The 12948-nt window shown below is 40.0% G+C and overlaps 1 protein-coding gene across 1 annotated transcript in view; it reads right to left on the bottom strand.

Moving 5' to 3' along the window:
• The window catches only part of Cgrrf1 (cell growth regulator with ring finger domain 1), a 29314-nt gene that overhangs the window by 12674 nt on the left and 3692 nt on the right, over positions 1–12948 (bottom strand). Inside the window, exons 2-3 of the mRNA XM_027386536.2 lie at positions 6143–6282; positions 85–262 (exon numbers count right to left, since the gene is read on the bottom strand). Coding sequence (XP_027242337.1) covers positions 85–262; positions 6143–6282 — 318 coding nt within the window. The remainder of the gene's footprint in view (positions 1–84; positions 263–6142; positions 6283–12948) is intronic.

The following is a 12948-nucleotide window of genomic DNA, read 5'->3' as shown; positions in this document are numbered from 1 at the left end:
TAAAGAGTCAATAACTTGGTGACACTTTACTGTATCCACAGCCTCCTGTTTCTGTGCCAGTGGGTGTATCTGGGAAAAGGATACAAATACTGTTCCCGGTGGAGATAGTCGCTGTACAGGGCCTCTTCTAACGCTTGTGGGGTGCTTATCCTGAAGCAGTACCTGTGCTTCTGAAGAGCTTCATAGAGCCTTTGGACACTGCACCCCCAGAAGCATGTAAGACGGCTGTCTTCAAGGCAATCTGTTGTCAAGGTCACGCCAGCTATAGAAAACAAATCAGAGAGAGATGGGTGTCACCCAATATAGCAGATACTAAAATACCAAGGTGTGAGAAACACAGGCTTTTTTCTGGACGATGGCCAACCTGATGGCAGTTTTTAAACGCTGTTGAAGGATATTATCTACAAATATAAAAATGTCAATAGTTATGCAGAATTTGAGCAATGCAGTAACATTTTATTATTCTTTAAAATTATTGTCTTTAAAATGATTGGTCCAATTTTCCTATTGGTAACTAAAACCATCTCTTCCTAATAATATATGCAATCATTGTGTGATTAACACAAGGGTCAAAACAGCAGAGTGGAGCCATCCAAAATGGTTATAAACAACCCAGAGGGTCCGGATGCAGATCACTAAAGTAAGAAAAACACTAAAAAGAAACTGCACTTGATTATTAACATACACAATTGATGGGGCACGTCCTTCTGTGCATGTTTATCTTACTGGTTGTTGAATAAAGCACTGTTCAGCCAATTAGGCAGAAAGATAGGTGGGACTCTAGGAGTCAAGGAGGATTCTGGGAAATGTAGTAGTCTTTTGATCCAGGCAGGAAGTGACGTAGCAGGCAGACTCAGAATATAAGCAGGGACAAACAGGAAGTCACCCTCTTCTGCTTCCTCCTCCTCTCTGCTCTGGAGCTGCCATGTGATCCCAGCAAGACACCTGCCACTGGCATCCAATCAGATAAGTCTTTATAAAATATATAGATTAAGAAATCCTAATCATTGGCCAGCAGCATTGTACCTAATATTAATCTCTGTGTGTTATTTTGGCCACCCACGTGACGGGTAGAACTCGAGCGGCAGGCGGAAAGATTTACCGTCACACACAATGGCAGTGTTAATGTCCACCACAGGGATAGTGTTCTACAAGTATACAGAACAGCCCAAGGAATGGTTAGGGATGCCAACCATGGAAGGTTCAATAGCAATATTCTTGTTTTCTCTTTGCTTTCAACAAAAGGAGGCTACAATGTCAGTAGACCTGATGAGTAGATAACTAAGTGCCATACAAATTGCATGTGTGGTTTTATATATGGATTCTATGCTTACATAGTACTTTAAGTGCTACCAACATGATTGTTTTCTCTCCTTACTAGTGGCAGTTGAAGCATACCAAGTTCAAAGAGCAAGACTTCTGGTGTCTCATCTTGTTGGCAAGGGGAGCTGCTCAGAGGCGGATGTGTTTGACTAGACCTACATGCAATATGGGTCACTGTTCCTAGCGCTACACTTAGCTTCTGAACCTAGCCTAGATCCACCAGGAACTCTGCAGGTCTCAGTGTGCCTTTTCTGCTGCTTATAACAGGAAGTGTGATTGATTTGTCACCTATTTTAAAAAACGTGATCAAGTCAGGCAATGGTGGTGCACGCCTTTAATCCCAGCACTCGGGAGGCAGAGGCAGGTGGATCTCTGTGAGTTCGAGGCCAGCCAGGTTTACAAAGCTACATAGAGAAGAAGCCCTGTCTTGAAAAACCAGAAAAAAAAATGTGATCAAGAGAAAATACTGTGGGAAGATACACAAAATTCAAGCAAATGCTTCACAGGATGAGCAAGATGGTTCCCTTACTCTTCTTCTACTTTGGTGGTTATGTGTGATAACAGTATGATGGCAGTGACAGAGGACCACATATAATTAATCAAGCACAAATTTTAATTAGCAGGAACCCTGCATAGGCAACTGGATTAAATTTCTAGTTGAAATATTTACTGGATTTCAGCCAGGTATTGATTGACTGACAACTGAAAAGGAATCATGCACTAGAAGATAAAGAAGAAGAGCCACAGCATCCGCAGAATTCTCCACCACACAACCTGTCAGGACCTTGACCATCCATCCTGTATGGGTGTCACCCGATAACAGGTCACATACTTCCTTACAAAACTGTTCTCCCTTTATTTTTCCTCCTCTTCTGTAGGGAGTTTCCCCCTTTCACATGTTCTTCCAAATTTCAGTGCACACATAAAACTGTTTTACATGACTATCATTAACAAAACTGGGGCAGCTGGAAATCAGAAAGGTCAAAGCCAAGCGGGTATGATCTCTTTCAACCATCCGCAACCAGCCCAGCTAACAGCACACAGTGCCAGAGATATCCTTGGCTCTGAGTGCAGTGCACTAAGCCATTTAATAAGGGCGACAGGCAGGAAAGTCATCCAGTTCCTGTGAGCAGTGAAGTTCAGAGACCATATGTGAGGATGATGAGGCAAGGCACCTGGAGAAGAAATGGTGCAGGATATGGAGTTTAGCAAACAGCTCTCCAAATGCTGACATGTGCTTTGCCTAAGTCTTTTGTTTTATGTTAGCTCTTATTGGTTCTGTTAAAATGAAGTGGGTTGGGGTAGGGGGGAGATACATGCAAAGTGACAACAGACTTCCTGAAGCAAATTAATCCAATTCAACTAATATGTACTGAGCATCTAACTTATAGTTTCAGTAAAGTCTCTATTTGGGGACATGAATTGAACAAAAATCCAAACACAACACTGTTACACAACAACAAAATCCCAGCAGCCTGTCCTAGCAAATGGATTAGTGATTCTCTCATTTGTTGTCAAGTCACATCATGTCTGGATGTTTGCTCTCACTCCTACCTGATCTGTCAGGTACTTGAGATACAGAGGTGGGAAAAAAAATCTGAACTATTAAACTATCTGTGCAAGAAAGACAATAACCTTATAACCATTGTGTAGATAACTTACGGATATCTACATTTCCATGAGCTTTGTTCTTATAACTTCCAACAAAATCCTCCTTTCATCTCCACAAAAAACAAACAGGAAATGCTACCCACTGGTTTTTTTTTTTTTTTAAGTGAGTTCTTTTAATAGCTACACTCTCAGTGAACACTTTTGCTTCTTCCATTAGTGAAGACTGTCGGCACATGGGCACAGCTGAATGCACCCCTGTCTTTTCATTTGCCTCAAACACTGGCAGAGCTGGCTCTACCTGAGATTGCTTCTGCCTGAATGGTAGGGGTGATTTCCTCAGTTCTAGCTCAGAGGAGCCTGTGTTTCACAACATGATCAGCTCTTCTCACTGTCCCTGCAGACTTGTGGACTGGGCAACAGGAAGGCACAGTTGATTTATTGGCAGTCCTTACCTGAGAACCAGATGAGAATATGTAACAGGTTAGAACTAATTAAACCATCACTGCATATTTTAATCAGGAATGTACAACCTACTGCCTTGTTTTAATAAAGGTGGGTTTTTTTGGTGGGGGGTAGTTAAGACAGGGTTTCTCTGTATTGTCCTGGAACTCACTCTGTAGACTAGGCTGGCCTCAAACTCACAGAGATCCACCTGCCTCTGCTTCCCAATGCTAGGATTAAAGGCATAAGCCACCACACCTAGCAAGGTAGTTTCTTTTACGTCATACCTTAAAATTTATTTTTCTAAAACAAAAGTCAGATTAAACACTCTTGGGGGAAAAGGATCCTTCAATTTATAGGGCAGCATTATCTATAGTTAAGGCGAAAGAATAAGGAATTTTATACTTTTTAAGAAACATAAATCAAGATTTACTTGCTGAGGCCAACTTGGGCTATATTATAAATTCCAGACCAACCTGGGTTACAGTGTAAGGTCCTGTGAAACAAACAACTGAGACTGACTTAAGACAATGACCTATGCTGACTAAGTGAACTGGTGTCCTATGGGATGAAAAGCCTTGGGAGTGACAGGCAGAACACTGAGCTAAGAATGGCCCACAAAGATCAGAGTGCATGATGTGAAGAAGGAAGGCTGCTCAGACCTGGAGGTGAGTGGATTAATTCCAGCCCAAAACTTCCACTGGAAGCCACAGGTCACAGAGGCGGCAATCACTGATCCTGGGAACAGCCAATTCAGGAGAGGGACTTAGGGGGAAGTCAGACTGCATCGCTCAGAAGAGTTTAAGGAAGAGAAAGCAAATTCTAAAAATACATTCTTTTTCCATTTCTCTGCGTGTGTGTGTGTTTGCTGTGCATGTGTGTGCTGTGCATGTGTGTGTGTGTATGTGTGTATGTGTTGTAAAAGTGCATGCTTGTGCACCTGTGCCTACACATGGGTTTTCAAGATTAATGTCGAGAATCTTCTGCAATCACCTCTACCTTCTTCACTGAGGCAGGATCTCTCAAACCCAGAGCTCAGATATGTCAAGTCTTGCTAGCCAGCTTGCCCTGGGACCCCATCTCCACCTTTTGAAACTGAAATTACAGGTAGGTCATCACACCCTCCTGACATTTGGGGGGAGGGCTGGGGAGCTGAACTCTGGTCTTCACACTTGCATTTTAACCACATCCCTGGCCCAAATTTGAACAGTTATGTTTTTGTTTTTAGCTATTTTGAGGGAAAGAAAATGGAGAAGTGGCAAGAATAAAGCTTTAAAGCTAAAAAGATTAGACTTCTTGTTCAGATACAAAAGGTTATCAGATGTCAAGGATGGGCACCTTTACCCAGATTCTGGGTCGACTTCATATCCAGCTCCATCTCCACTGAAAAGCATTTCAAAGCCGACAGGCTTAAACCTGAATTCAATACTTTTCTTCTCAAGCACACCATTCCTCCCATTTTATCCCTGTAACAGGAGCTGTCTATGGAAAACCCATGCCAAACCTTCCAGACTCTTCTCTCTTACCTACTGTCTTCGTCTCTTTTCCTGTTGCTGTGATAAAATGCCCTGATAATAGCAACTTTAGGGACAACAGGTTTATTCTGGCTATAGTTCCAGGGTGCAGTTTATCACAGTGGAAAGTCAAGGTAGCAGGGGTGTGGAGCAGCTGGTCACATGATATCCATGGTTAGAAACAGCAGGGAATGTGTGCTGCTGCTTACTTCTTTTTGTGTACTGATCGTCCATGATTACTGCCAAGGATCAATCCAAGCATAATGTGCAGGCCTTCTCACTTCAGCCACCACAATCAAGATAATCCCCAGGCATGCCCAGAGGACCAGGATTCAAGAGTCTGTTCAGTGGACAGTTAACACAGACCATCACACCTATAGCAACCTGTCCGAGCCACAAATGGCTCTGTTTCCTACTGTTGTGTATTTCTCACCTACCTGGGTGCTCTGTTCTTCTTCCACCTAGAAGCTTCTTCAAACCCCAAGCAAACACCTACTTATGTTCCAATCAAGACTATTAGAAAATGGGTAGAAGTGGGGAGAGGAGAGTCAGCACACTCTTCTCTACCAGGACTTTCCTAAACATCTCTACTGCAGCGAACTTAACATTTCCTTCTTTATAATTCTCCTCAATGGCTCCAAAGTAGTTCTTCTAACAAACACAGAAACAAACCTGCCAACTGCAATTATCACATCAAAAATAATGTATTATAGCCAGGTGTGGTATCATGTCTTTAATCCCAGCACTCAGGAGTCAGAGGCACGTGGATCAATGTGTTTGAGGACAGTATGGCAGCTTGGTCTACAGAGTGAGTTCCAGGACAGGCAGGGGCCAGGGCTCCCTGTCTCGAAAAACCCAAAACCAAACAAACAGAAACTCATATTATATGAAAATAATGTATGCTAGAATATCATAATTTCAGATTTAAAAAAACTCACTGTTCTTAAAAAGGTCAACAAGCTTAAACTCACTGTTTCAGACACATTTTATCACTTCTCATTATTTCACTGAGGGCCAATGAATGTGGTACAATGTCCTAACAGACTTGTTCCTAACACAGGAGATACTTCATTCTCCTTTTTATGCATACATCTCCATTTACCACTGGATAAACACTTCCAGAAGAAAATTTATTACCTTTAATCTTCACATCTGCAGTATTCAGTTCAATGAAGCAACAGAGAAAGGAAACAGAAGGGCTAGTGACAAGGGGACTAGAAATGAGAGAAAAGCTTTGGAAAATGGCTACCAACCTGCTAGTGAAGCTGAAGAGGAGTTAGTGATCTCTAAACCGAAAGGGTTCTTGACTTGTCTCATTTGTTTCTTGAACGCTCTTGTGCTGAACTGGATCTCTTCTGAATTTCTCAGAATTACTGGAACATCCCAACCAAACCTAAAGAAAGGTCAAAATAAACCATAACTTCCACAAACTTGAAATTTTGGCCACATAAACAGTATATTAGGCTACAGCCTTCATGCTGAAACATTTTTGTTGTTCTTTTTTTTTTTTTTTTTGCAGGTTAGTTAGGTTATTTTTGTTTTCCTTTTAAATTGTATTTTGGGGGTAGGTTGCAAGGGCAGAGGTCAGATATGATGGGATGGGCAGATGGATGGGATAGAAAAGCAGATGTGAAATACAAAAGGAATAAATAAAAAGTCTTTTAAGATATATATTAGGCTTCATTACATACGCCTTTTAAAATAAGCACAATGAAAAGCGACTCAGCCCCATCTTTTACATTGTCTTGCAGAATCAATCTAGAATTGAGGGAGGTCAGGTCTCACAGAATTACACTGTATCATTTGGCTGAATGAATCAGCATGCTCCCGAAAATAAGTAGCTCTTTCCTTTATATTGTGGATAACAATATGAGGGCATGATGATTATAGGTAAATTATACTTAGAATAAATGACATGGCCATTATAAAACCAAATCCTTAAAAGATATAAAAATGTTTCCTCAATATACAGACTATATGTTATGATTTATGAGGCCAGGGAACTATCAAATAGCTATTTAGAATTTTTAAAATAACAAAGCAAAATATCAAATACAGACTTTCATTCACATAACATACTTTTAAAGGTCATATAAACTATGCCAAAGCATGAATTACGACAATCCACACAGAACAAGCTTTCAAATAAAGAAACCAAATGAGAACAAAAAAAAAAAAAAGAAGAAGAAGAAAGAAAGAAAGAAAGAAAGAAACCAAATGAAATATCTAGTAAAATTACAAACCAGGCAAGTTCACTCAACCTAAATAGTGCCCTATAATATATCCACAGTTGGGATCAGTGGACTGCCCCTGAACAGGGGGTCCTAAAATGATTCCACAGTTGAATCAGTGGACTTCAGCCATGTTCACACTTGCCCTTTTCTCCAAATACACAGCACTGACAGGGAAGGGAAAAGAGATAGAAAAGAGCCTGTGGAAACAAGCAAACTGGCATATTCCAAGGAGAAGGTATTAACAGTCAGCACTGAAAAGAAAAATACATTGCTATAACTATATGGATAATCTTCATTTTATAAGGGCTGGAGAGATAGCTCAGCGGTTAAGAGCTCTGGCTGCTCTTCCAGAGGACCCGGGTTTAATTCCCAGCACCCACATGGCAACTCATAACTGTTTGTTCCAGTTTCAGGGGATCCCACACTCTCTTCTGGCCTCTGTGGGCACCAGACACAAATGGTAACCTTCATACATGCATGCAAAGCACCCACACACATAAAATAAAACAAAAATTTCAAAAATACCAACTCTAGAAGAGGCAAAACTAACCTATGAAATAAGAAGAGCAAGATTGTTTCTGAGTGTACAGAGCAGGGGAGCCTGGGAATGTGCATGAAGAACCTTCAGTGTATGGTGCTCAAGACCAGATTATATAGATATGTATTTGGTAACACCCGGCAATTAGCAGTCTTACATTGCAGGTAACTATCATTTCAAAAGAAAACCTGCTGGGTTTGGTGGTGTACACCTTTTTGTATGTGTGTGCTTATTTTATTAATTTATTGTTTACATTCCAATCCCAGTTCCCCCTCCCTCCTTTCCTCCTGCTTCCCCCATCCCATCTACTCCTCAGAGAGGGTAAGGCCTCCCCTAGGAAGTCTACTAAGTCTGTCTCATCATTTCGTTGAGTCAGGACCAAGGCACCTCTCCACCCCCCACACCCCTGTGTCTAGGCTGAGCAAAGTATCTTTCCATATAGAATGGGCTCCACTAAGTCAGTCTGAGCATTAGTGTTAGATCTTGGACCCACTGCCAGTGGCCTCATATAATGTCCCAGTCACACCATTGTCACCTGTATTAAGGGAGTCTAGTTGGGTCTTATGCAGGTTCCCAATTTGTCAGACCTGGGTCAGTGATCTTTCACTAGCTAGGGTCAGCTGATTTTGTGGGTTTCCCCACCATGGTCTTGACTCCTTTGTTCATACTTTTGTTCCTCCCTCACTTTGATTGTACTCCAGGAGCTTGGCCCAATGGTTGGTTGTGGATTTCTGTATCTGCTTCCATCTGTTTCTTGAAGAGGGTCCTAGCTTCTCTGGGGTTGTTGATTGTAGGCTTGGTATCTTTTGCTTTATGTCTGGTGTCCACTTATGAGTGAGTACATATTATATTTGTCTTTCTGGTTCTGGGTTACTTTACTCAGGATTTTTTTTTTTTTCTAGTTCTATCCATTTGCCTGCAAATCTTAGGATACCATTATTTCTTACTGCTGAGAAATTACTCATTGTGTAAATATACCACATTTTCTTTATCCATTCTTCAGTTGAGGGACATATAGGTTATTTCCAAGTTTTGGCTATTACAAATAATGTTGCTATGAACATAGTTGAGCAAATGTCCTTGTGGTGTGAATGTGCCTCCTTTGGGTATATGCTCAACAGTGGTATTGCAGGGTCTTAAGATAGGTTGATCCCTAGTTTTCTGAGAAATCGCTATACTGATTTCCACAGCAGCTGCACAAGTTTGCACTCCCACTAGCAATGAGGAGTGTTCCCCTTTCTCCACATTCTCTCCAGCATAAGCTGTCATTGGTGTTTTTGATCTTAGCCATTCTGATCTATGTAAGATGGAATCTCAGAGTGGTTTTAATTTGCATTTCCCTGATGACTAAGGATGTTTAGCATTTCCTTAAGTGTCTTTCTGCCATTTGAGATTGTTCTGTTGAGAATTCTCTGTTTAGATCTGTACCCCATTTTTAATTGGATACTTTGGTAGTTTGATGTCTAGTTTGTTTTTTTTTGTTTTTTGTTTTTTGTTTTTTGTTTTTTTTTTACTTCTTTGTATATTTTGGAGATCAGCTCTTTGTTAGATGTGGGGTTGGTGAGGAAGATCTTTCCCATTCTGTAGGAAGCCATTTTGTCCCATTGACCATGTTCTTTGCTTTACTTTACAGAAGCTTCTCAGTTTCAGGAGGTCCCATTTATTAATAGCTGCTCTCAGTATCTGTGCTACCGGTGTTTTATTTAGGAAGTAGTCTGTTGTGCCTATTTGTTCAAGTGTATTTCCCACTTTCTCTTCTATGAGGTTCGGTGTGGTTGGATTTACATTGAGATCTTTGATCCATTTTGACTTGAGTTTTATGCATAGCCATAGACATGGGTGTACACCTTTTAACCCTAGCACTTGGGAGGCAGAGTAAGGCAGATCTCTCAATTAGAGGTCAGCCTGGTCTACAGAGAGAGTTCTAGGACAACCAGGGCTACACACAGAGAAACCCTGTCTTGAAAAAAACAAAAAAACAAACAAACAAACAAACAAAAAACTAGAGGGGCTAGGCCTCTAGGGAAATAGATGGCTCAGTGGGTAAAGTGCTGAGCAGGTGTGAGGACCTGAGTTAGAATCCACATAAAGTTGGCATGAGAGTATGTGTCTGCGCAGTGCTCCAACAGCAAGATAAGGTGGAAGCTAGTGGGGCAACTTGGCTGGCAGAGGCAGTAGAACAAAGAGATCCTGTCTCAAACAAGACAGAGGAGAGGACTCCACTGGAGAAGGCTGCCTTTGACTTCCAAATACATGTGCATACACATACATGCACATAAACACATCATACCACACACACACATAAATACACACATGGGGTGGGTAACTGAACATACCAAAGAAAACAGAACTATAAAAACACTGAACTTTAGCTGGTGATAGTCATGCTCTAGTACTAGGGGTGAAGAGAATGTACTTTGTGGTACATCTTGGAATAAGAGGGACACATGGTGGGACAGAAGAAGGGAGGAATGGGCAGATATGTAATGTAATAAATGTTAATGGCAGAATCTAAGCATTGGGTAATGTATGTTCCCTATGTAATTCTTCCCTGTACCCCTAATGTTTGAAAATTTATAAAATAAAAAGTTGGAGAAAATGAGACATAGCTGGGCAACTATTTTTAGGAAAAATACACTGAGAAAGGCTACTGGCATGAATTGATGGGTTCTATGCCTGGAGCAGGTAGTGGAAACTAAGCCTACAACAAAGGCTGGTATAGGCCATGCAGGCAATGCAAAGGTTAGGCCAAGGCTCACACCAAAAGCTAGTTGGGCCAGTGTCAATCTACAACATAGTGTCATTGTAATCCCTTGTCCTTCGCTGGATGTCTAAGCATAAGGTAATAATAGATAATTATAAATAGTAAAACAGTGAAGGTAAGAAAAAGAATAAGACAAATAAAAACCCTTCCACTAATATTAGGTAGCAAAGTAAAATTTCATAATAAGCTATCAATCTAGTGATAAAAGGAGGCCAATAAAATTAACTAACAGAATAAACAGTTATTTAAGATGATGAACTGAATTTTACTGAAGTTAAATAAGGCTGCTGTGGTCCAGCCAAGGAAGAGGAAAAGTACGCCTCTAATAGATCAAACTGTTTCAAAGGAAACTAACTGTAACCCAGTACAAAGCTTAAGATTATGTGTAAGCTCTAAGAAAAATTCATGTTTTCCAATGTTTATAATGCTTGAAAAAGTTAACTAGTATGCAAAGAAGCAGAAAGTATGAACCATAAAGAGATAAATTAATCTATAGAAATATATAAAAATGATAAAGATGCTAGAATTTTTCTACCTTTTTATACTAGTTGATAATCTTTATCTTTTAACTGGTGACATCTACATAGTTGCCAGGACTGTATTCCATGTGCTTGAGAAGGCTAATGAGATTGAAGACTATATAGACCTAGAAAATAGTTTAAAACACTCAAATCAGTTTATACAGATGACAAAGGCAATGTCTGAGATGAAGAATATGCTGGCCAGGCTTCACAGCAGATCAGACACTGAAGAATGGAACAGAAGTAAATCTGAAGATACTATAATAAAAAGTGATACTAGGGATGTGGCTTGGTGGTATACTGCCTACCAAGTAATAGGTTGTAGGTTCAATTCTCAGGAAAACACACACGCACGCACGCACGCACGCACATACCCATGCATATTGTGGGTCTCTGTCTCTGTCTCAAAATGAAACAGAAAGAGAAAAGAACAAAAATGAAACATCCAACAGACAATTGTAACCAAATCTATAAGATACAAAATAAATTTAAAATATTATTTGAAAATTATAGGCAGATTAATATCCCCAAAGGAACCTCAAAGCTGTTGCTAACATGCCGACAAAGTTATTTAATTTATGCAAATGAAGAGTAACAGATGGGGGAGGGGACAAATACAGACAAGTCAAATAAAAACAAATTGTTAAATGGTAGATTTAAATCCAAGTACCCCAATCATCACATCAAATACAAATGATTCATTCTCCCTAACTAAAAACCTGGGATGACCAGACTGAAGAAAAAAAAATGTAATACTAGGTATATGGGACATCTAAGAACCCCCCTTAAAATACCAAGACAAAAACTTTTAAGTAGAGGATGGGAAAAGATATTCTTGCTAATACCAACCAAAAGAAAGCTGGAAGTCCTGGGCTGTAGATCAGTGATAGTTTGCCTAAATGCTTAAGATGCTAAATTTAATACTGAAGAAAAAAATGAAAAATAGGGATAGAGGGATGGAGGAGGAAGAGAATGAGCAAGCTAGCTGTAGTGGCTATGTTAACAACAGATAAAGCAGAAAACAGGGCAGATATTATAAGAGGAAAAAAGAACACTGTGTCATAATGAGAATGGAGTTAACTTATCAGATGCAATAACCCTAAATGTTTATTCATCTACAGATAGTACTTCAAAATACAAAGCAAAAAAAGAGACACAACTCTAAAAATAAAGAGAAAAATACACAGAGATTTCAATACTCTTAAAAACACAGTAATTGGTAGCACCAAGACCACTGGAAAACACAGATATTTACATTATAATTCATAAATTACAGTTATGAAGTATCAACGAAAATAATTTCATGGGTGTCACCACAACATAATATGGATATGTGCTCAAGGATTTCTGGAGCCTCATTGATGTATCTAACCTTGTAACATTCTATCCTTCTCTTAACATCCTAACAATATGGTCTCCTACAAAGTACACCCTTCCTATAGACCAAGGGTTCTCAACCTTCCTAATGCTATGACCCTTTAATTCAGCTCCTTATGTTGTGACCCCTGGGTCAAGACCTACAGGTTGAGAACCACTGCTATTGACGACACAAATTTACAAAAGAGGATTGGCTATTTCTTACTAGGTCAGGTTTTTGTCCCAGTGCAGAGATCTTGGATTGGGACAAAAGGTATGACTTTTCCATAGATATCTGTTTTGGAGAGCAACTGTCCTAGTGGTACTGCCATAGGATCTTTACGTTAGGGAACACTGACTTTCTCACTCATGGTAAGCTTGTAGCCCCATCTATACTTCCTGCCTGGCTACTGGCCAATCAGTGTTTTATTCATCAACCAATAAGGGAAATAAAATACAGAAAGACATCCCCTATCATTTTTGTAATACCGACACTCAAGAGTGATATTAAGGCAGTAGGACCAGTCCAACTTTAAGGTAAGCCTGTTCTACCTAGTGAGTTCTAGGCCAACCTGGGCTATAGAGTAAAACCTATCTCAAAAAATAATGATAAATCAATTCCAAGCTTTGTTCATGTCTATCTAGA

This window comes from Cricetulus griseus (genome assembly GCF_003668045.3).
Source record: "Cricetulus griseus strain 17A/GY chromosome 1 unlocalized genomic scaffold, alternate assembly CriGri-PICRH-1.0 chr1_1, whole genome shotgun sequence".
NCBI classification, from domain to species: Eukaryota; Metazoa; Chordata; class Mammalia; order Rodentia; family Cricetidae; genus Cricetulus; species Cricetulus griseus.
Note: the sequence above shows the minus strand (reverse complement) of the source record. Positions and strands in the feature narration are given on the sequence as shown.